Source organism: Carex rostrata, chromosome 35 (genome assembly GCF_964058835.1).
Source record: "Carex rostrata chromosome 35, lpCarRost1.2, whole genome shotgun sequence".
Lineage (NCBI taxonomy): Eukaryota > Viridiplantae > Streptophyta > Magnoliopsida > Poales > Cyperaceae > Carex > Carex rostrata.
This window is the reverse complement of record NC_135952.1, coordinates 700,865-725,395: the sequence shown is the minus strand read 5'-3', so window position 1 is coordinate 725,395 and position 24,531 is coordinate 700,865. Positions and strand designations below refer to the sequence as shown.

General features: G+C 33.1%; 2 protein-coding genes and 1 long non-coding RNA gene across 4 annotated transcripts; all 3 read left to right on the top strand.

Moving 5' to 3' along the window:
• The first annotated feature begins 452 nt into the window (after window positions 1-452).
• Window positions 453-9,805, top strand: LOC144549680 (subtilisin-like protease SBT5.4). Its single transcript, XM_078298454.1, has 11 exons — window positions 453-629; window positions 905-1,020; window positions 1,137-1,234; window positions 2,412-2,576; window positions 4,934-5,042; window positions 6,144-6,357; window positions 6,512-6,829; window positions 7,103-7,197; window positions 7,504-7,749; window positions 8,377-8,705; window positions 9,123-9,805. Exons 1-11 carry the CDS (start codon window positions 552-554, stop codon window positions 9,650-9,652), a joined length of 2,298 nt encoding a protein of 765 aa, XP_078154580.1. The 5' UTR covers window positions 453-551; the 3' UTR covers window positions 9,653-9,805.
• Window positions 9,806-10,131: 326 nt separating this feature from the next.
• Window positions 10,132-12,400, top strand: LOC144549682 (uncharacterized). Of its 2 annotated transcripts, none has more exons than XR_013509763.1 (4): window positions 10,132-11,318; window positions 11,503-11,580; window positions 11,692-11,764; window positions 12,033-12,400. It is a non-coding gene; the product is annotated as an uncharacterized LOC144549682 (long non-coding RNA). The 2 variants fall into 2 exon arrangements; XR_013509762.1 differs by having other exon boundaries at window positions 10,134-11,364.
• A 5,012-nt stretch (window positions 12,401-17,412) lies between these two features.
• Window positions 17,413-23,110, top strand: LOC144549681 (subtilisin-like protease SBT5.4). Its single transcript, XM_078298456.1, has 11 exons — window positions 17,413-17,516; window positions 17,630-17,745; window positions 17,862-17,959; window positions 18,403-18,567; window positions 19,041-19,149; window positions 19,575-19,785; window positions 19,910-20,215; window positions 20,519-20,613; window positions 20,917-21,162; window positions 21,427-21,755; window positions 22,382-23,110. Exons 1-11 carry the CDS (start codon window positions 17,427-17,429, stop codon window positions 22,975-22,977), a joined length of 2,361 nt encoding a protein of 786 aa, XP_078154582.1. The 5' UTR covers window positions 17,413-17,426; the 3' UTR covers window positions 22,978-23,110.
• The last annotated feature ends 1,421 nt before the right edge of the window (window positions 23,111-24,531 follow it).

Below are 24,531 nucleotides of genomic sequence, written 5' to 3'. Positions count from 1 at the left end.
AAAAAATATTGTTTATGTTAGAAAAATAAAATTGTAGATGTGTTATTAATTGTTCAAATAGAATGCTCATCAAACTTGAATCATATCGGAATCTGATCATCATAAAGATTATTAAAACTCTAAATTTAAAAATTATAATTATTTAACAAAAGACAAAATATCTTTCAATGAATCCAAATTTGATATACATGTGTTATTTAAGAAATTAAAAACACATCTATAGTTTTAAATTTTAATTTCTAATTCGAACAATACTATCTAAAATATCAAACATATATATATAAGTTGATGTACACTAGAAGTAAACTTAGGGGGTAAAAATGGAGGATAATCTGGTGCTCTTTTGCATTTCTCCTGGTTAGAAACTTCAAACTAATTAATATTTTTGTAAGTTTTAATCATTAAAACAACTGGTAGACATATTCAACTTTCTTCATTGGTACCACACACTACTATAGGCTATAAAAACAGGACCAAAAACAGAGGTCAAGAATCCTGTTCAATCCTCCCTCACTAAAACACATAATCAAGGTTGAGAGAGAGAGAGAGAGATGGGTTGCACTTTTTTCTGGTTTGCTTTGCTCTCATTCTTCCTTTTGAAAGAAAATGCTATATCTGCTGATAAAGTGGTACAGACTTTAAAGCCTCCTCTTCTTCATTAATCTCTCTATAATGAAAAAAATCAAGGTTCTAAATAGTGATTACGTGTCATCGCTGTTAAGGTCCGAAAAAACTATAGCCCAGCTATAGCTAGAACCCTGATAAAAGGAAATCGGTTGATACCATCATAGCTTTCCAAAAAAACTATTGCGTAACTATAGCTAGCTATTTAGAACCCTGAAAAAAAATGTATATTGTCAAACTTAACCATTTTATTAATGTCACATCTTAATTTCTGATATAGCCATACATTGTGTATCTTGGCGAACCGCCACTACGCCTTTCGGGTATCAGCCAGGAATTACAACGCACAAAAGTAGCCAAATCTCACTCTGAGCTCTTGGGATCGATTTTGGGAACGTAAGCAATACATCCATAGATTAAAATTTAAACAAAAAATATGCATAATCTTTGTTAATATGAGAAAATGGGTTGCTTAATTTAGCAGTTGTTGTTTGAATTTTTTTGAAATGCAGCCAGAAAGCAGCACAAGATGCGATAATTTACTCGTATACACAACACATTAATGGCTTTGCTGCAAAAATTGACAAGGAAACAGCAGACTTGACAGCAAGTATATCTTTTTTCTCTCTTTCGTGATCCATTGTTACTTCATTTTAATAGCTAAACTGTTAAGTTCATTAGTTTTTCTACATTCTAACATCGAAAATTCCATCATTTTGGAGATAATCACTGTAAAAAAAAATTAAAATCCCTGATTCACCTTACACTGGTAATGCACAACCTGCATGAGTTAAGATGCCTTACAATTTTGAACCCATATGCTCATTGAATTCTGATTGTAATATCCAACTGCTGCTGTGCTGCATTGAGGTGACAGCAGTACAACCAAAATAGAAGATCCCAAGTCAACTTGCATATCAAAATATGCTTATCTCTGTGCCCACTTTTTATTTGTATTGCTGTCAAAATTAGCACTCAAGAAAGAAACCCTGTATTCATCCAATTAGGCAGTTAGTCACAGCAGATATTTTATTCCATTTACTGTAAATGCAAATAAGTGTTCCAGATAAGCTTCATTCTCAGTTCATTATTTTTTAACCTCAAGTGACATCAATTAAATAGAAAAAATGGGTTTGGACAGTACTGCTGATTACATTATTTGACATGATGGGCAAGTTGGTAAATACAAGAATCTAAAAATTAGTGGATCATAGGGGAGAAGAAGAATATTTTTCAAATTTTATATGAGGTCATTGAACCAAGGGAATGAACAACTATTCCAAATTTTGAAGAGAAGTTAAACTTAACATCCAGTGAATTTTTTTTATTTCCAATTCTACTGGAGAACTTGGAATTAGTATCGGTGGTTTCTGAGTATTAGTATCGGACTTTGGCCGACACTAATTGGGTTGTTACTAATAGTTACACTAATTAGTATCAGTGTTTTTGGGCTCCAAGTAACTTATTTGTATACAAAAGTATAAAGCATAAAACGCTATGTCAGGCACATAAAAGTAATTAAGTATTAACCCTTCAAAAATTCCATCTCCTTTTTTCTTATTACTATGCAAAGATTTTTGTATAAATATAATAGTCACTTTGAAACTCTCGGTGACTTTGAAAAAACAAAACAAAAACAAAAAATAGGCAGAAAATTGGTACTAAATTCCATTTAAAAGATACCTCTTTTCAGCAAACAAAATGAAACAGAACCAATAATCAATTAATGTGATTACTGGAAAATAAATAAACAAAAAATAACTATAGAGTTGCATAATTTGTTGCAGAGTTACCAGGGGTGGTATCAGTGTTTCCAAGCAGAGGATACCAGCTTCACACTACCAGATCATGGGAATTTCTTGGTCTAGAAAGTGATGGAAATGTCAATTCAAATTCTCTCTGGAGCAAAGCAGGGTATGGTAAAGACACTATTATTGGAAATCTTGATACAGGTACCAGTAACAATCCTTTCATTCCATTTTTGTAATTATTGGGAAAAATAATATGATTTTTTTTTCTAATTTCCAAGTCTATATATTTTATATAAACTTCAAAAAAAGTCTATATATTTTATAGTTGTTGCGTAGACTATTTATTTTGGGTATGTTTGAATCATCAATTAAACAATATTTGTAATAGAATAAATATGAGTGAGTCTATGGTACTATGCATATTACGATTTGGCACTGTGCTACGGCTCTATATTCGAGTTTTCAAATCCTAACAGTCGATCCGAACCGTTCATCTTGTTCTCCATATTAATATGTGTTTGGAGACCAAATTTTACATTTTTTGAAATTTTTTTACTATTTCTTTAGATTTATTGAAAACCACTGTTTTTGGATGGTTCAGAATTTTCAGATCAAGTGATTTTCTAAATATCTAAAAAAATAGTAAAAAAATTTCAAAAAAATGTAAAATTTGGTCTCCAAACACATATTAATATGGAGAACAAGATGAACGGTTCGGATCGACCGTTAGAATTTGAAAACTCAAATATAGAGCCGTAGCACAGTAACAACCCATGATATGCATAGTACCATAGACTCACTCGAATAAATATTGTTAAATTGTATTGTTAGAATAGTATTGAAAGAAATTTTGCAATAATAAAATGTATAAAACAAATAACATTACTTAAGCATATTTTAATTTTTGATTGAGCATTCGGATTATAAACAGTGATTTAATTAGATTGAACATTTTGAAAAAGTTGAAAACTTCGATAGTGACATATTTTGGACTTTTGTTGAATAGTCATATCTAGCCTACTTTATTTTCAAAGCTAGTTTCCTTTTCACATTTCCTGTCAAGTCCTAAAAACGGAAACAAATCTGCTGAAATCCTAGAACCTGAATTTCTTATTTTAACGGTCTATATGTTTCAATATATATTTTGAGATTTGTGTATAAAAACTTTCTGCTTTGAGATTCGTGTATACAAAATTTAGACGGCTGAATTTAGTATTTCAGGTCCCTGAAATCCTTTTGGGATTTTAGCAGATTTGATTCCCCAAAAAACAGGTCAATTTATTGTTAGGCAGTGGCTTCTTTGGCTACCCATTAACCTTGGGGACCTATTCTCCTTGCATGTTCTTTCTTTTTCAGCATTGAGAGCATTGGTTTTCTCTTCTTATTCTTCTTTTTTTTCCTTTTATTTATTTATTTATTTTTTTTGGGGGGGGGGGGGGGGGGTCAGATCCCCTAAAGTAACTCAATTTTTGAGTTTAGACATGTGTGGTGCTTATTGGGATATAGAGCAGGTGCCAGTATTATTGAAGGGTTCAGGCTCTTTAAGATCCGTGCTAGAGCATCTCGGACGGTCTAGATAAAAACTCAAAAATTGGGTTACTTCATGGGATCGGAATTAGGTTTGCCTGATATTTTAATATCTGCAAGAGATTTTTGTCTTATTTTGAATATGTGACCTTCTACATAGATAGCATTATCTTTCATAACTCCACTAAATGTTGGTTCTATAGTAAGAGTATTCATAAAAAAAAGCAATTAATTTGTGGACACAATATATATATATATATATATATATATGAATATGCTAGCATGCTATGCATAGCATAGAGCCCCTCCATACAACGTCTTGGATTTTTCAAAATCCTAACGGTCGATCCGAACCGTTCATCTTGTTCTCCATATTAATGTGTGTTTGGGGACCAAATTTTACATTTTTTGAAATTTGTTTTACTATTTCTTTAGATTTATTGAAAATCGCTGTTTTTTTATGGTCCAGATTTGCTGAAAACAGCGATTTTCAATAAATCTAAAGAAATAGTAAAACAATTCCAAAAAATGTAAAATTTGGTCCCCAAACACATATTAATATGGAGAACAAGATGAACGGTTTGGATCGACCGTTAGGATTTTGAAAAGTCGAAATTCAAGGCGTTGCACGGAGGGGCTCTATGCTATGCATAGCATGCTAGCATATTCCTATATATATATGCATTTTACTTTTGTATTTCTAACGAGACGGTTTCACATTAATCTTCTAAATCAAAACAAACAAAAAGGCATTCTTACCATTTCATGCAGCAATCACAAATTGTCCATGAACAATTAATAGTTTGGTAAATATTTTAACAGAGCAAATTTGGCTACATGCAGTGCACGGGCTATAGAATCAAAACAGCGCTTTATATGGCTCTTGCGCTACATGAAGCCAATACTGCTCTGTTAAAACTTTTACCAGATAGTTCTGGTATCGATGTTAATTAGTTTCAATATTAATTATTTTTATCTTTTCTCCTAACTTTCCAAATCAGTGAATCATTTTATTTACTGTAAATGGTTAGGTGTTTGGCCAGAATCAGAAAGCTTTGCAGATGATGGAATGGCTGATGTACCAACTGAGTGGAAAGGAATTTGTGACAATGAGTTTGATGCCAACTTCACTTGTAACAAGTCTCTCTCTCTCTCTCTCTCTCTCTCTTTGAAAAATTGGCAGCAGCTGTCAAAGATTATATTGAATCAAAAAATTTAAGTACAAACATCCTAGATGGTTCTTCTCTAAACATACCAGTACAACTAACAACCAACTTCCTATCAACCCTGTACCAGTGATCATGCTCGGTACCATACAAGTCTCTCTCTATCACTCTCTCTAAATATTGAAATTTGCCATGAATTTGGGGATCCATTAAATTTTGCACATTTTTGTTTGGCATTTTATTCTGTAAAATGAACATTTTATGCCCTCAAAGTTGACAATGGAAAAAAAAAATTAAAAAATAAGAACAATTCAGTTTGTTCTGTAAAATGAACTTTATGCCCTCAAACTGGTCAATTGAAAAGAAAAAAAAAATCAACAATAAGAACAATTAAAAGTTAAAACATCTTTAATTTGGCTGTGAAAAACCAAGGCTATTTTTGTCATGTGCATTTTGCTACAATTAATGAAATCAATGAGTAGAACTAGGGTGTTCTTAAGTTCACCAAGTCCCTTGGTAAACTCAAGTCTAAAACCGGTCAAATCGGACTCAAATGACGAATCTAAACCGTTGAAACACGTCTACTTTACGAGTGATGTGTCTATGTATGAAAATTTTAATCATTCGAATTAATTTAGTATAAAGTCAAGCGGTCAAAATTGGAAGGTTAATAAATTAATTTTAATGCATTCATTTTTTGAACGTTTTTTGACCACTTGACTCTATATAAAATTAATTTCAAAATTATTATTTTTTACATGTAGACACATTACTCGTAAAGTAGCCGGGTTTCAACGGTTCAAATTTATCGTTTAAAACCAATTCGATGGGTTTTAGACTTGAGTTCACCAAAAGACTTGGTGAACTTAAGAACACCCAAGTTCTACTCGAAATCAATTCATTAGAGTATAGATCAGGTTTCAATTGGGATTTTTAATAGGATGTTTCAGAAGAATCATTTGAAGACCTCAAGACCCTATAAATGTGTTCTTGTACCGGTGTATGTAATGGCTTGCGAGCTGTATGTATACATGGTATAACCTAGATGAGAGTTATGATACATTTTTTTATACAGGAAGTTGATTGGTGCAAGATACTTCAATAAGGGATATGAGGCATTTGTGGGGCCATTGAACATATCGTATCAAACACCTCGCGACAGCGATGGCCATGGGACCCACACTCTTTCGACGGCTGGTGGTGCATTTGTAGCCAATGCAAGCGTCCTTGGTTATGGCAGCGGCATGGCTAAAGGCGGTTCACCGCATGCCCGTGTTGTAGCTTACAAGGTTTGTTAGTTTTATTTCATTAATTGTTCAACTTGGAGAAAAAATAAAATACCAAAAGAAAGGAGGAAACTAATGCTTATGTTTGCTTTTACCTGTATAGACATTAGCACCTTCTGTATTTAATTTACAACTCAATTCATGGTTGTACATACAGGTATGCTGGCCTCCTGTGAATGGGAGTGAGTGTTTCGATGCCGACATCCTTGCGGCTTTTGATGCAGCTATCTCTGACGGAGTTCATGTCCTGTCTGTCTCATTAGGCGGGCCCCCGGTGGATTATTTTCAAGACGGGTTAGCCATCGGATCATTTCATGCAGTCAGCAGCGGCATAAAAGTTGTCTGCTCGGCCGGTAACTTGGGCCCTACAGCTGGATCGGTTTCGAATTTAGCACCGTGGATATTCACTGTGGCAGCTAGCACAATGGATCGTGAGTTCCCTGCCTATGTGTCTATTGGCAACACTAGTATCAAGGTAATTCAACATACATTCATTCATAATTTTAGATTATAATTTCATTATAGACATGATAGTTAAGATAATTGTAATTAGGAGTAATGATAATGACATCATTTCAAAATTACCAGAAAATTATCTGTCCTTGTGCATTTTTTACTTGCAGTCAATTAATTATCAGTCTTTGTGCATTTATGATATATATCATAAATGGATTGAATTCATGATATTTCAATTAAACAATTTATTTGTAAATTGACTTCAATTTGTTTTACTACTTATCAAATTTAGGGTCAGAGCCTGTCATCAACAAGTCTAACAGTAGGAAAATACCCAATTATTAGCTCAACAGATGCTCAAGCTGCCAATTCAACAGCAAATGATTCGTAAGACTGTTTATTATTGTAATAATAAATTTATCTACTTGTGGATTTTGGTAACTCAGATTCTAGGTTAAAGTGAAAACATGGTGACAATAGTAAAGTGCTAATAATTATTTCACTCAAACTCAGATTCTTACACTATAAGAAGTTCAATATCCTTTCACTGGTAACTAAGATGACTAATATTCTTACAATATTGCATAATACCCATATAACTATAGATATCACAAATACATAAAATATCCAAGAATAGTATAGAAATCAACAATTAACATTATGATATAATTATGAACTAATATTATATGGCAGTCGACTATGCTTCGTTGGTTCGTTAGATCCTGCGAAGGTTAATGGTTCGATAGTGATTTGCACAAGAGGAATAAATCCTAGGGTAGAGAAAGGAGAAGTTGTTTTGCAAGCTGGCGGAGCTGGTATGGTCTTGATTAATAATGCCAGCACCGGCAATGAGATAATTGCCGATGCTCACGTCTTGCCGGCCACTCACATCACCTACACCGACGGTCAAACTTTGTTGTCTTACCTCAAACCAAACAGGTTTGTATATATCATATGAGTTGCTTGCTAGCTAATTTTTTCTTAGTACTTTCAGATGTAGCTAGCACAAAGCATATAACTCTCATTGTTTCCCAGGCAGTACGTATTATGTAGGAAGGTTCAAATGCCTCATCGTGCATCATATCTTATATCTTTGTTTTCAAGGTTCAAACTATCGATCTGAACCGCTCAATATGATATCCATATTAAAATATGCTTGGAGACAAAGTTTTATATTTTTTGAAAATTTTTTACTATTTTTTAAGATAGGTACAAAATCATTGTTTATGTACCATCCAAAAATAGTAAAAAAATTTCTAAAAAAATATAAAATTTGATCTACAAGCATATTAATTATGAATATCATGTTGAGCGATTCGGACCGACAGTTTGAGCTTTCGAAGGCATGAGTCATTTGAACCCTCCTCTGTTATGTAAACTGCAGGTAAAGTGCATATCAGATGTCCTCCTCTATTCCTATTTTAGCTTCTTATTCCATTTTATATGGTTTACCTGATAAATATACATTATTTAGTAATATTAATTTGATTTTACCAAACTTAAAAAATGTTACTGATAGATCAAATACCCCAAAGCTAACATCATATCTGTAAAATTACAATGCAGTACGGTACTTGGTTACATAACAAAGCCGGAAACTGTGCTCAACACTAAGCCAGCACCATTTATGGCTGCGTTCTCATCTCAAGGGCCAAACACAGTTACCCCTGGTATCTTGAAGCCTGACATAACGGCCCCAGGTGTCAGTGTAATAGCATCATGGACTGGGGCAGCTTCACCAACTCGTCTGGCCTTCGATAAACGCCGTGTAAAATTCAACTCTGATTCTGGTACATCCATGTCATGCCCCCACACATCAGGTGTTGTTGGTCTCCTCCATACTCTCTACCCTGACTGGACCCCAGCAGCGATCCGATCAGCTATTATGACTACTGGTAAGAGAAACTTTCTGGTAATTCTTTTATGGTTATGTGTATGACAGTTGAATACCATACGCATTGAGCATATTGGATTTGGGAAAGAAAATCCAAACCCATTAAAGGAATCATGGTCAATTTCTGTCCACAATTTTTTTAAAACTTTTAACAGTTTGTTTAAAAAGATTATTTCAATCCGAGGTACAGATTAATCAATTATCACATTACAAATTATACATGGCATTGTTATCTTCATTTCTGTTCAAGTAATTCAATGGTTTATATATAAAAAAAAAGAAGTCAATGGTTCAAGTTTAAATTTTGTAACTTATATTGTCTGTTAACTTACTGCAAAAAACCCTACCTTCTTGTTCTCTTTCCCTTGAGGTGCTTCAAATTATATTACTTTTAATATGTTTTTTTTTTAATTTGCAGCATCAATCACAGATAATCAGGGAAAGGGTATCTTAAACGCATCCTTTGTAACTTCCACGCCATTCAGCTACGGGTCTGGCCATGTGAACCCAAATGCGGCAGCAGATCCGGGTTTGATTTACGACCTCAACACGACCGATTATTTGAACTTCCTTTGCTCTCTTAGCTACAGCTCAACCCAACTAGCAACATTCAAGCCGGGTTATAAATGCCCTTCAAAGCCTCAAGATATTAAGGACTTCAATTACCCATCATTTGCCATTTATGAACTCAATAATTCTGTTACGGTAACCCGCACAGTTAAAAATGTCGGTCCTGCGGGCACATACACTGCAACAGTTGAGGAACCGAGTGGGATTCAAGTCAAGGTGGAGCCCGATAGTTTAAAGTTCGATGCCGGTGAAGAGAAGAAATTTAAGGTAACATTTTATGCGCATACCCCTAGCTCTGACTATGTATTCGGAAGCATTACATGGTCAGATGGAACCCGGAATGTAAGGAGTCCGGTGGCGGTGCTGACAAGTTCATAGAGAAATCAATTGATTGAAGCCTTCGGTACAGCGATACGATACGTATCAGATACGTTATGATATTATATTAGGTAACATGGATTAAGATTTGGGAACCGAATCCGGCAGAAAAATTCTGCCCACCATTAATTGAATTTAACCAATCTATGCTTATACATGGCATCCATCTTTAATCTCATTAATGAGGATTTTTTTATTTAATTAATTAATTATGGATGAATTAAAAAATAACATTTTTCCAAATTAATTAATAAATGAGGATTTTTTTTCTTTCTTATTTCCTCTTTCCTTCATCTCTTCACATGCATTCCATTTCAGATTTGTAACGGACATTGATTTGTTTAATAATAATTCACAATGAAACACTGATTTTTTTTTTTTATTCACATTTCATTTCAGATTTAAAACGGACATTGATTTGTTTAATAACAATTTACAATGAAACACTGATTTTTTTTTAATAATAAAGATCTATTCAGCCTATTGCTAGATACATCAAAGTTCATAAGATAACAATATTACGCTATGCATAAATTCAAGTGTGAATTTTGTATGATTTTTTTTTTGTCAAATGTATATTCTGTAAATTTGAATTGTGTACAAATTTGATATCATAACTCCTGCAATAGCACGTTGAGATAAAGAGGACTTAATGGTGTATTTGTCCAGAGACAATCTCAGCCTTTCATCCTACAGATCTAATCATTCTAAACTATTGTGTTGAATATGAGATGTTATGTATGTATTTTATGTATAAGTTTGTGCATAAGTCTGAAATTAAGGGTAAATTTCGCTGTAGGTCACTAAACTTTGTTATTTGTCACGAATTGGTCACTCAAATTTGATTTGTCCCTTTTGAGTCACTCGACTCTGTTATTTGTCCCAATCAAGTCCCTCTATTTTTTCCATCCAAAATTTTAACGGAATATGCTAATTCCGTTAGTATTTTGGATGGAATATGCTAATTCCGTTAATATTTTGGAGGGAATGAGTATATTCCGTTAATTTTTTGGACGGAATATGAATATTCCGTTAATTTTTTGGACGGAATAGGAATATTCCGTTAAATTTTTGAATGGAAAATTATAGAGGGACTTGATTGGGACAAATAACAAAGTTTAGTGACTTAAAAGGGACAAATCAAACTTGAGTGACCAATTCGTGACAAATAACAAAGTTTAGTGACCTCCAGCGAAATTTACCCCTGAAATTAATTATTAACTAACCCGCTACATACAAAACCACACGGATTTTTCTTTCTCCCTCAGTCATTGGCAGAAAAGCGGATCCACTTCTCTCTCCCTCCGTCTCATCTCCTTCCTCTTTTCTCTCTTGGGATCCTCTCTCTCTTTCCTTTTCTCTCTTCATCTCCTCAGTCACGAGACAGCGATCCCATCTCCGCCTTTCTTCCTTTTCTTTCCTTTGCTCTAAGTGATCCCATCTCTGCGTTCTCTAACCTAAGTTACTAACCCTAACCTAAACCCCACCAGCGAGACAGCGAAGCGACCAGCCCCCCAGATGCGCCGCGCACGGTGCCCTCCGCGATCCGCATCTCTGGCCTCCGCCTCCTCGGCCCTTGGTTTTTGAGTCGCTCAACACTCAAGTTTTTTTTTGCTTGTGTGCCTCGGTGTCGCTTGTGCTCGTGGATTGGAAGCATGACCAGGAGGTAAGGTCGAAGACCTTGGTACCGGTCTTTAGTTACCCATTTCACGGTATGCGATAAGCCAATTTTTCCTTAAAAAAAATGTATAGAGAAGATATGTAAAATTACAAATTGCAGGGTTCTATATGTGAAACAAGAAATTCCAGGTTTGTGTTTGCGATTTACAACTGTAATTGTTTTCTTTTAGGTTCTTGTAAGAAAGGGGAAGAATCAATATTCATGGATTGGGTTTTTTGGAATTCCAAAAGGCCTGCAAGATCTCAAGGTCTGTGTCTATTTTCCTTTTCCATTAAAAAATTAAGGTAAAATTTAATGTATTGTATATAGTTTTTGAGATTAAAACGAGATAAAAATCTTCTTATGTTCCTGCCATCAGGATAGCGCATTGATGGTGTATGTCAAAGTTTTCGGAGGAGGCACATGCTGCTGTTGACAAATTTAACTCTTTTGTAAGCATAGATGTAGGAAGTTTAATTTTTCTGATAGAGATATCTATATAATTGTTTAAAGAGAAATTTAGATATATACCCATCATAATTTCGTCAATTAGATATTTACCTCACGAAGCTTAGAGAAGATTGTTCAGATAGATTGTTTGCACTTTGAAAATTGTGATATTGTTTTGTAGTATGGACCAATCTGTGCTATGCATAGTACCCATAGCCTCACTCTTTGAAATATTACAAGATTATATATATTAACTTCTTTCATTATCAGATGGAGAACTGTAGAAATTGATTATTCACGAGAGATCTCGAGATGCTGAGAACAGCCCCCGAGCATATAGCCAGTTTAGTTGGTGAGACCAGTCCACTGGATTGCCAAGAGGGAATCGGAACGGGTTTCAGACCCGGTACAAACCCACTAAAGCAGCTGGGGCTATTCTGAGTGTTGACAGAAATAGTTTTGGGTCCTATCTGATCCAAGAAATTATTGTTACTATAACTTAGCTTTTATTACTCTTCTACTATGCTTGTTAATTTGCTGAATTGTCTGATATTATCAAGGTATCTGCTATTAAACATGACACTGCAAAAGAAAACTATTTATTATTTGTAACTCGGTGTATACATAACTATTTTTAATATTTTGGCTTTATACTTGATATTTTGCAATTATTTGATCAGTTTTTATTACCAATGTAAAAGGCAGAAACTGGTGCACCATTCCTTTTCTTTGGAGATAACACTAGATTAAACTTGAAATTTGCTTCTTACTCCAATCTTAACACTAGATCAACCGAATTGGGAACATTTTTAGTAAAAGGTTCATAACAAACACAATAAAAAGATGAATATGTACATCAGCAAACTATTCATGTAATTATTTGTGTAATTGATTTTCATCTCAAAAAAGATTCATCAGCAAACTATTTGTGTAATTGACTAATACATGATTATGAAATCAATCCTTAAATTAATCACATTTAAAGAAAGTAATCAACACATACTTCTATTTCTCACGGCAACGCGTGGCCGGCACTTACTAGTTTATAAAAGAAAATACTAAACAACATAGTGAATTGGGTTGGTAGGCGATTTAAGAATAAAATATCCTGCACTTAGAAAGACTGGATTTTTTTTTTTCAATCCAATTAGGGGTGTTCATCGATTCAGTTCGGTTCAAATCAAACCTAACTAGGCAAACCAAAGTTATAATTCGGTTTCAAAATTTGAACTGAACTGAACAGATTCAGTAATGCAACTGAACCAAAGTTTTATTTCGGTTTGTTCAGTTCAAACCGAAATATATTAAATTTTTTATTTAAAGTAATTGATTTATAATAAACTGAAGTATATTAAGAAATAAACCACGTTTAAGAAATAAGCTAAGATATTAAGAAATAAACCGAAGTATTTAAGCAATTGATTAAGAAATAAACCGGAGCAGTCCGGACTGAATTCATAATATATAAAAGTTTGGTTGGTTTGGTTATTTCAATTTTAAAAATTTTCAAACCGAACCGAACCATTAAACCGAACCATTTGATCCAAACTAATTCGGTTCGATTCAAAACCAAATAAACCGGACCCAATGACCCCTAAATCCAATCTATTTCGTCTAATTAATATAAATGAACCGAATAGATTCATAATAATGAACTCTGAGAGATTATTATGACAAAAAAAAAAAGTCAATCTAATTTATTTCATCTTGCTCGTGATTTTTTTTGTAATTTTCAAGCCCCACATACGATAAACTAATGTTGTTTTTTTGTAATTAAATTTGAAATGGAATGTGAAGAAATGAAGAAAAGAAAATATCCTCATTAATTAGTTAGTTTGAACAAAAAGATCAATCAATTAATTAATAAAAAGATTCTTATTAATGAGATTAAAGATGGATGTCATATGTGGATAGAGAATTCGATTCCAAAAATGGATGATCGATTAATTCCGACACAAATATATGAGAATTAATTAAAGGCTTTCTATTTCATTCGCACAACAACCAAATTAGAAAGGGATTTATATGTTGGTTGGCTAATTGTTTGAAACAACAAATCCTTTCATCCTCTATTACTATATAATATTTTTAAAATTAGAAAGGGATTTATATGTTGGTTGGCTAATTGTTTGAAACAACAAATCCTTTCATCCTCTATTACTATATAATATTTTTAAAATTAGAGAAATTTTAATTTTACATATAAAGTGGTGAAAATCTAATTTTGTACGGATTTTAAATTCGGTAATTCAAATTTAGTAACCACAAAAAACGCAGTTATATTAAAATACCTCTCACCTCCTCTCAACAGTTTATTTTCTCTTCTTCTTCTTCTCTCTTCCATTGTCATCCTAAAGCTCCTTTCTCTCTCTCTCTTTATCTCCCTCTCTCAATCAATTTTTCCGCATTCAACTTTACTTTGACGTTTGCTTTGAGATTAGTGTGTACTCGTTATGGGCCCTAATCAATATGATCGGTAATTAATTTATTATTGTACTTTTTGTTGGAGTTCAATTATATATCTCATGTTTTCATATTTATTAAGATTGGATACAAATTAAGATGCACCAGAATACTTATGCTTTATTCATTCTAATTAATTAGAGAAAAATGTAGGAGGGAAATCAAGAATGATGCACTGGAGTACATGACAAAAGTTAAAAAAAGATTTCACCAAACACCGGACTTATATACAAAATTCCTTGATATTATGATGAATTTCAAAAAGTCTAAGTATGTTTTTATTCCTTAATTTCTCGCTTTTTATTTTTATAAATTTAATTATTATTTTGTCCGATAGAGACTTTAATGCAATTAATTAATGCTTTTTAATTTTCAGAATATGTGCGCATGAGGTGAAGAACAAAATGGAGGATTTATTTGACGGTCATGATAATTTATTGCAAGATTTTTATAAGTTCCTTCCTGATGAACTTGTACCTATCAAACCGGTACCGGTTGAATTAAGAGCTAGGTTTTAATTAGTATGTAATTTGATCAAAACTGGTCACATGCTAATTTAAAATATATAATGTTTTAATATGTGATTCCCCATTTTGTCATATCATTTTTAATTTGTTGTTATTTATTGGCATGTCAAAAAATATATTAAGCGGTTGATATATATATATATATATATATATATATAAAGAGAGAGAGAGAGAGAGGGGGTAGGCTAATAAACAATCGATTGTTCTTAGCCTTCCGTGCAACCGGCCAAGTCATTTTCTGATTTTTAAAGTTTAAATGATCGATCCAAACCGTTAGATGTGATCTCCATATTAAAATGTGCTACGAGACCAAATTTTACATTTTTTGAAATTTTTTTACTATTTATTAAGCCACTTTGAAAATTGTTGATCCAAACCGTAAAATCAGAAACCCGTTGGATCAACAATTTTCAAAGTGGCTTAATAAATAGTAAAAAAAAGTCAGAAAAATGTAAAATTTGGTCTCCAACCAATATTAATATGGAGAACAAGATGAACGGTTCAGATCGACTTTTTAGATTTTGAAATTTCAATTTTGAACCGTATGTATTTCGGTCCATATGCATACGAATGCATATTAGTCTCTCTCTTTCTCTATATATATAGAGAGAGAGAGAGAGCTACCATGCTTTGCAAATTAAAGTGGGTGTTATAATTTGCGCTCATATATCTAGTTTCAAAGTTCAAAACGTCGATCAGAACCATTCAAGTTGATATCCATATTAAATTGTGCTTGGAGACTAAAGTTTATATTTTTTTTGGAAATTTTTTACTATTTTTGTAGAATTTTTTAAAAATCACTGTTTTTGATGGTCCAGAATTTTCTGAAAACACTGATTTTGAAAAATTCTAAAAAAAATAGTAAAAAATTTCCAAAAAATATAAAATTTGATCTCCAAGCACAATTTAATATGGATATCAACTTGAACAGTTCGGATCGATGTTTTGAACTTTGAAACTAGAGATATGAGCGCAAATTAAAATACCCACTTTAATTTGCAAAGCATGGTAGCCTTACTCTATATATATATGAGGAGGGATCTAATTACACCATTTTATGGTGACACATCTTGACATCATATTTTTATAAGTCATTTTTGCAATTTTAAAATTCAAATAGTCGATCCGAACCGTTCAACATGATGTCCATATTAAAATGTACTTGGAGACCAAATTTTATATTTTTTGAAAATTTATTACTATTTATTTAGAATTTTTTAAAATTGTTGTTTTTCAATGGTCCAAAATTGCATGAAAACAACAATTTTGTACACATGTTAATAAATACTAAAAACAAATCCAAAAAATGTAAAATTTGGTCTCCAAGCACATATTAATATGGAGATCATGTTGAACGGTTCAGATCGTCTGTTTGGATTTTAAAATCACAAAAATACCTTATAAAAATATGGTGTCAAGATGTGTATGAGTAAGGCTACGCTACTTCGCGAATTAAACGGAATGTTTTAATTCGCGCTCATATCTCTAGTTTCAAAGTCCAAATAGCCAATCCAAACCGTTAGATGTTTAATCTATATTAAAATGTGCTTGGAGACCAAATTTTACATTTTTTGGAATTTTTTTAATATTTATTAAGATGATTTGAAAATCGCTGTTTTTATTAAAATTTTGCACCATTAAAAAATAGCGATTTTCAAACCATCTTAATAAATAGTAAAAAAATTTCAAAAAATGTAAAATTTGGTCTCCAAGCACATTTTAATATAGATTAAACATCTAATGGTTTGGATCGGCTATTTGGACTTCGAAACTAGAGATATGAACGCGAATTAAAACAACCCATTTAATTCGCGAAGTAGCGTAGCCTTACTCTGTATATATATATATATATATATATATAGATGGGCTAAAATGAGCCATGGAGTAAAACAAGTTTTTACTCCATGGCACTATATTTTCATTTTAAAAATCCAAACAACCGATCCGAACCGTTCAACACGATCTCCATATTGAAATGTGCTTGGAGACCAAATTTTATATTTTTTAAAAAAATTTTACTATTTATTAAACCACTTTGAAAATCACTTATCCGGCAGTCTAAAATTTTTTACTGTTATTTACTGTTCACAGTAAAACAGCCATTTTCTCCATAATAATAATAATTGGGAGGAGAATTGGTTCCTATTTTCCAATTCTCCTAATTAGAACTAATTAATAGTGCAAAAATAACTTTTAGATACAACTTTCGTAGTTGGATAATACTCTAAAATTGTAAAGAGAGAGAAGGAAATTTTATGAATCAGAGAATTTTATTCATTCTTGATTGAATTTCATGTACAAGCTGTGCCCTTTTTATAGGGAAGTATATACAGAAATTTTATGAAACAGAGAATTTTATTCATTCTTGATTGAATTTCATGTACAAGTTGTGCCCTTTTTATATGGAAGTATATATAGAAGATTACAGCACCTAACCTCTCTTAACAGAAAAGTCTAACAACCTTTGCTAACTAACTTTGACTAAGCTAATTAGTTTAACTAAACGAATTCTTCTGTTGAGACCTCAAGTACTATAGGCTTACTATACTCCTTCAAACAAGAATGAGAGAGAAAATTTCAATAGATAAGATTTTTGCACCCAATACTAGGTAATAAAAACAGAGCTCTTCAGCCCTGTTCAATGCTCCCTCACTAAATCACACAATCAAGGTTTATGGAGAGAGAGATGAATTACAAAGTTGTCTGGTTTGCTTTGCTCTCATTCTTCCTTTTGAAAGAAAATGCCATAGCTGCTGATAAAGTGGTACAGACTTTAAAGCCTCCCCTTCTTCATTAATCTCTCCATTATTCAAAAGAAAATTTTATATTATCTTCAAACTTTAACCATTTTATTTCTCATCTTAATTTCTGATGTAGCCATACATTGTGTATCTTGGTGAACCGCCGCGTCTCCTTGCTGGTAGCAACCGGGCATTACAATATGCCACAGTAGCCAAATCTCACTTGAAGCTCTTGGGATCAATTTTGGGAACGTAAGTACATCTATACATTAAAAAATTAAACAACAAAAATATGCATAATCTTTGTTAATATTAAGAAATGGGTTGCTTAATTTAGCTGTTGATGTTTGCAAATTTTTATTATGCAGCCTGAAAGCAGCAGAAAGTTCAATATTTTACTCGTATACACAGTACATTAATGGCTTTGCTGCAACAATTGATGAGGAAACAGCAAACAAGATATCAAGTATATCTCTCCATCATCATCGTTTGTTCTTTCATTTTAATAACTAAACTGTTTAATTTGTTAAGTTTTTCATGGTTGTCAAATTACATTTCTTCTCAGTAATTTGTTATTCTTTTCATCGAAGATTTCATCATTTTTGAGATAATTAATATGAAAAAAAATCCCTGATTCGGCTTACACTGGTAATGCATATCCTGCATAAGCTTAGATGCTTTACAATTTTGAACTCATATGATTGCTTACTATAGCCATTGAATTTTGATGGTACTATCCAACTGATGAGTGCTGCACTGAGGTAACAGCAGTACAGGCGTACAGCACAATAGAAGATCTCAAGTCAACTTGCATATTTCTTTGAAGCAGTCCCAACAATCAATTGAAATGTAATTACAGGATAATAAATAAACAAAAAAATAACAATAGAGTTGTATAATATGTTGCAGAGTTACCAGGGGTGGTATCAGTGTTTCCAAGCAGAAAATACAAGCTTCATAGTACCAGATCATGGCAATTTCTTGGTCTAGAAAGTGATGGTTCTGTCAATTCAAATTCTCTCTGGAGCAAAGCAGGGTATGGTAATAACACTATTATTGGAAATCTTGATACAGGTATCAGTTACAATCTTTCTTTCTTTTTTTCCTTTTTTTGTGTAATTGTTCCTCAATGTTATACATAATTGGATAATGCTATGCTCAACAGTAATTACTTACAAAAGGAGGAGAAAAGGGATGACCTTTGACTTTGGCTATCAAATGGAAATAGTCTGTTTCTCATGAAAGATAATAACAACAATTTCATAATTTTAAATCTTTGTAATCTTTTGATACTAATGAGTAGGTTAATATGTTCAAATAGTACAATTATTATGATGTAATGCTAACGTTGTACATTTAATGCATAACAAGTAGCCAATTTGTAAGTTGTGCCTTATTTTGGTGAAATTCATGGTGGATATATATAATATTATCTTTTACATCAACAATAGTTTCTATATTAAATTATTAATTAATTGTAGCATTTTTCTAACTTCGGAAATCGGTGAACCATTGTAATTTTTGTGCAATTAATGGTATATTTGTAGGTGTATGGCCAGAATCAGAAAGCTTTGCAGATGATGGAATGACTGCTGTCCCAAGTCAGTGGAAAGGAATTTGCCAGAATCAGTCTGATGCCACCTTCACTTGCAACAAGTCTCTCTCTCTCTCTCTCTCAAAATATTCAAATTGTCCATGAATTATGTTTCTTGTATTTGGGGATCCATTTAAATTTCCTCATTTTGTTCCTCATTTTGTCTTGGCATCTTGTTCTGTAAAACAGACTTCTATGCCCTCAAACTGTTCAAATGAAAGAAAAGAAAAAGGAATCAACATCAAGAACACAACATCTTTCATTCGGTTTTAAAAAACTGGGGCTAATTTTGTCATGCACATTTTGCTACAATGACATCATTCTTTTAGAGTGTAAATCAGGTTTCAATCAGGATTTGAATAGGACGTTTGCAAAAGAATTATTTGAAGACCGTATTAGTTCCTGTACCAGTGTATGTAACAGCTTGCAAGCTGTGTATATATATGGTATAACCTTGATGAGGGCTATGATACATACTTTTCTGCAGGAAGTTGATTGGTGCGAGATACTTTTATAAAGGATATGAGGCACATGAGAAGAAAATACTATTTTCGAAGACACCTCGCGACAATGATGGCCATGGGACTCATACTCTTTCAACAGCTGGTGGCACATTTGTGGCCAATGTGAGCTTCTTTGGCTATGGCAACGGCACGGCTAAAGGGGGTTCGCCCCATGCCCGTGTTGCAACTTACAAGGTTTGTTAGTTTTGTTTCATTGTTCACATCATACTTGGACAGAGATAAAATACCAGAAAAAATTGAAACAAGCATATCTTCCTGATGCTTCTATATATGCTTATGTTTGCTCTTACCAATATAGGTATGTTGGCCTGAATGTTATGATGAAGACATTCTTGCGGCTTTTGATGAAGCTATCTCTGACGGCGTTCACGTCCTGTCTGTCTCCTTGGGCGGGCACGTCCCGGTGGATTATTTCGAAGACGGGATAGCCATCGGATCATTTCATGCAGTCAAGAACGGCATAAAAGTTATCTGCGCTGCCGGTAACGAGGGCCCTACACCTGGAACGGTTTCAAACGTGGCACCATGGATATTCACAGTGGCAGCTAGCACAATGGATCGGGAGTTTCCTGCCTATGTGTCTTTTGGCAACACAAGCTTGAAGGTAATTCGAAATACATTTATTTAGAATTTCAGATTATAATATCATTATAGATATTCTAGTTAAGCTACATGTGATTTGGAGTAATGGTAATAACATAATTTTAAATTACCGTTAAAAATATGTATTGGTCCTTAATTGTGTGTTTTTAAATACAGACAATTAATACATTGTGATAATAAATCAATTGACTTCATGACATTTCAGTTAACAGTTTATTTGAAAATTTACTTCAATTTGGTTTCCTACTTGTAACAAATTTAACATCCGTTAACTCTTAACCTGGATGCCTTTTAAAAAAATTAGGGTGTGAGCCTCTCATCGACAAGTCTAGCACAAGGAAAATACCCAATTATCAGCTCAACTGACGCTCGAGCAGCCCATTCAAAAGAAAATGACGCGTAATACATTTTATTGTTACCATAATTAATATTTTGTTACTAATATAAGCTACATAAAATTTCCAACAAAGGTACTGATTAGCAATTGCACCATTCCCCATAGGAAACACACAAAATCAGCAAACATGTATGCCAAAGGTTTATTCAAAATCAAGCAAATAGAAACAAATATTAGATCAGGATAAATATTATGTGGCACCACAATCTTGACATTTGTTAACTTGACATATAACTTGAGCTTGCAGCTCTTCTCAGTATGGAAATCTGCTATTAACATTTTGCTACGTATAAATTATATGGCAGTCGGTTATGCCGCTTTGGTTCGTTGGATCCTGCAAAGGTTAAGGGTTCAATAGTGGTTTGCACAACATCAAACACTTTGGTTGTTGAGAAAGGAGTTGTTGTTTTGCGAGCTGGTGGAGTAGGTATGGTCTTGATTAATACTGTCAGCATGGGCAATGAGATCGAAGCCGAGGAACACATCCTGCCAGCCATTGCAATCACCTACTCTGACGGTCAAACTTTGTTGTCTTACCTCAAATCAAACAGGTTTGTACATATCATACAAGTTGAATGCTACTGGATTTTACTTGGTACTTTGAGGTATAGAACAAAGCTTATAAACCTTGCTGCTAAAAATTAGAAAAATAAGATTTTAGGGGACCAAGATAAAGTTTTTCCAGTAAGTACAAACTATGTATAGTGCTCAGATGCCATCTTGTATTAATTTTTCTTTTACTGAACTAGAGAAGCTTTTACGGACGGATAAAATAACTTTAAAGCTAACATCAGGCTCACTAAATTATATTACAGTGTGGTACTTGGTTATATAACAAAACCAGAAACTGTGCTCAACACAATGCCGGCACCATATATGGCTTCATTTTCATCTCAAGGGCCAAATATAATTACCCCCGGAATCTTGAAGCCTGATATAACGGCCCCAGGTGTCAGTGTGATAGCAGCATGGACTGGGGCAACTTCACCAACTGGCCTGGACTTCGATAAACGCCGTGTAAAATTCAACTATGCATCTGGTACATCGATGGCATGCCCCCACATATCAGGGGTTGTTGGTCTTCTCCACACTCTCTACCCTCGTTGGTCCCCAGCAGCCATCCGATCAGCTATTATGACCACTGGTAATACAAAAATTCTGGTACTTTTAATATAAGTATGAGTACAATAGTTGAACACCATATCTTTTTGACTGTCCTGAGTTAATTCATTGAGTTATTACCTATTAGTCTGGTCGAGTTGGATTTGGCATAGAAAATTCAGACCCGTTAAAGGAATCATGTTCAAGTTCTATCAGCAATATCTTTTTAATTACCTTTTTCCTGAGTTAATTGAAAATATTTTTGAGACCATGAAAATTCCTTCCCCCCAAATGGATCACTCCAAGCAATGTAGGATCTACCATTTCAAAACATAGTTCTGAAAAAAAATTCCTTTGAAATAAATAATTTCATCTTAGGTTCTGAGTTAATGTTTGAAAGACCAAAGGATTATTCTCATCAGAAATAGTACATGGTTCTGTTAACTTAAGTTCTGTTCAAGTAAGTCAATGGTTCAAGTTTATATTTTACAAATTTATTATGTGTTAACTTGCTGCTAAAAAGTAAAAACCCTACTTTACTGTTCTGTTTTTCCCCATTGCTGAAATTGTTATGCTAACTGAAAAATTACATTGATTATTTTTTCCCTTGAGGTGCTTCAATTTATATTACTTATAAGAGTTTTATTTTCTTCAATAAAAAAATTACAGCATCAATCAAAGATAATCAGGGAAAGATTATCTTGAACTCATCCTTTGTACCTGCCACGCCATTCAGCTACGGGTCGGGCCATGTAAACCCAAATGCGGCAGCAGATCCGGGTTTGATTTACGACCTCAACACGATCAATTATTTGAACTTCCTTTGCTCTCTTCGCTACAACTCAACCCAACTAGAAACATTCAAGCCGGGTTATAAATGCCCTTCAAACCCTCAAGATATTAAGGATTTCAACTACCCCTCATTTACAATTTATAACCGCGCAGGCTCAGTTACAGTAACCCGCAAGGTTAAAAATGTCGGTCCCGTAGGCACATACACTGCAACAGTTGCGGAACCTATTGGTATTCGGGTCAAGGTGGAGCCTGATAGTTTAAAATTCGATGCCGGTGAAGAGAAGAAATTTAACGTAACATTTAATGTGGAAAACCGTAGCTCTGACAATGTATTTGGAAGCATTACTTGGTCGGATGGAACCCGGTATGTAAGGAGTCCGGTGGCAGTGCTGTCAAGTTCATCGAGAAACCAAATCCGAATGATTAAAGCCTTCTTGTGGATTTCTTTTCTTTTCTTTCTGACTATTTGAAAAGTTTCTTGATTGTTTCATTCATCTACCATTGATCATTGAAGGCACAATTATATCATTTATTTGTTGCCTAAAAAGAAAATCATTTTGTAAATTTGATTGGCACCATGCATAATTGAACTAACAAAAGGAACACTGTTTCAATTTTAGAAATTTGTTATTTTTATTTTCTTAAAAAGACACCTATCAGTTAAACAAGTTTGTAATTTCTATTACCTTTATTAATCAGTAAAGAGCTTTCCCTTAGATTTAGTTTTGTTAAGAAATGTCCTTAATTTATCAGAGCAAGGCATTTATCCTCATATAGCAGAGATAAATAGATGGTATCTAACAGGAGAGAGAATGTATAGATATAACAATCTAAGCTAAAACAAATTATTTGCAACAGAGAATTGTAATTTCTTTTTTTTTTTACTTTTCTTTTATAAAGATTAGTTGGCGATGTGCCAAACAACAATTTCATTAAATCAAATAAAAGCAACAGAGAGTTATTGCAGTAGGTAAAAGTTTCATACACCTCTAATGAAGGTTTTGATCTTCTCAGATGATTAGCGAAGAGGTGCATTGCACCATAAATCTATGTTTTCCGATAGTGGCGTACATGGCTCTCATGCAGGCATGAGAGCTCCTGGATTTGAAAACTACCAAGTGGGAAAATCCTTTGTATTAATTTATAGAGATTTGAAATATATTTTAATGAAATTGATCATTACAAAATGTTCCAAATTAGTTTAGAATTACAGATAACTAATATACATATATATATGCCAAGCACATCCTAAGTCCCAAATTATTCCATGTCCAAACGAATGTAATTCTTACGCGTACTTGAAGAACAAAGGAAAAATTATGTCGAATTTTTCTTATATTCTACATCCGTTGATTATGTAAGCACTAGATTCATATTTTTACACTAACCTTGCAATTTATTATTTATAATATTTTATACATAGCATAAACTGAAATTATAGTTACTTCCGGAGGAAAATTTTTTGTCTATAAAATATTAAAAAAAGAAGAGAAAAAAAAATAGAAAGAGTGTATGTCGTTAATTTTAATTAGTAAAAGTTTAGACCGGCAAAATTTGTACCTATTCAAATCTGTTTTTCACTTTTTTTATTTCTCTATTAAAATATAAAGGTTTTTAGTAAATAGATGTATTAGAAGGATTTCATCTATTTTTTTTAAACATTTTATATTTTAATAGAAAAAATGAAAAAAGAAAAATTCTTACTATTCTAACTTTTGAATTGTTAAAATTGTTAAAATTTCTACTTGTCTTTCTACCAATAAAAAATCACAAGTATTTTTATTTTTCCCTCTTCTTTTTCATTATTTTATATAGAAAAAAAATATATATCTTTCCCTGAGCCAACCACACCACCCATATCTTAGGAAGTATGCAAATTCCCTGTGGCGAGTACACAAAGGTCCTTTTGTGTGGCATTCCATTTCATTGAGTTCTAAAATCCGCCACACTAAATAAAGGTGAGGTTTCTGTTTAGAGTATCAACGTCCCAGAGAGATCCTTCTCTCCGTCTTTCTCTTCTTTTC

Coding starts and splice junctions, on each gene's coding strand:
- LOC144549680 (XM_078298454.1), top strand. CDS start 552: ATGGGTTGCACTTTTTTCTGGTTTGCTTTGCTCTCATTCTTCCTTTTG. Junction 1,235..2,411: donor AACAGCAGACTTGACAGCAA/GTATATCTTTTT, acceptor AATTTGTTGCAG/AGTTACCAGGGGTGGTATCA. Junction 8,706..9,122: donor ATCAGCTATTATGACTACTG/GTAAGAGAAACT, acceptor TTTAATTTGCAG/CATCAATCACAGATAATCAG.
- LOC144549681 (XM_078298456.1), top strand. CDS start 17,427: ATGGAGAGAGAGATGAATTACAAAGTTGTCTGGTTTGCTTTGCTCTCA. Junction 19,786..19,909: donor CCCGTGTTGCAACTTACAAG/GTTTGTTAGTTT, acceptor TTACCAATATAG/GTATGTTGGCCTGAATGTTA. Junction 20,614..20,916: donor CATTCAAAAGAAAATGACGC/GTAATACATTTT, acceptor ATTATATGGCAG/TCGGTTATGCCGCTTTGGTT.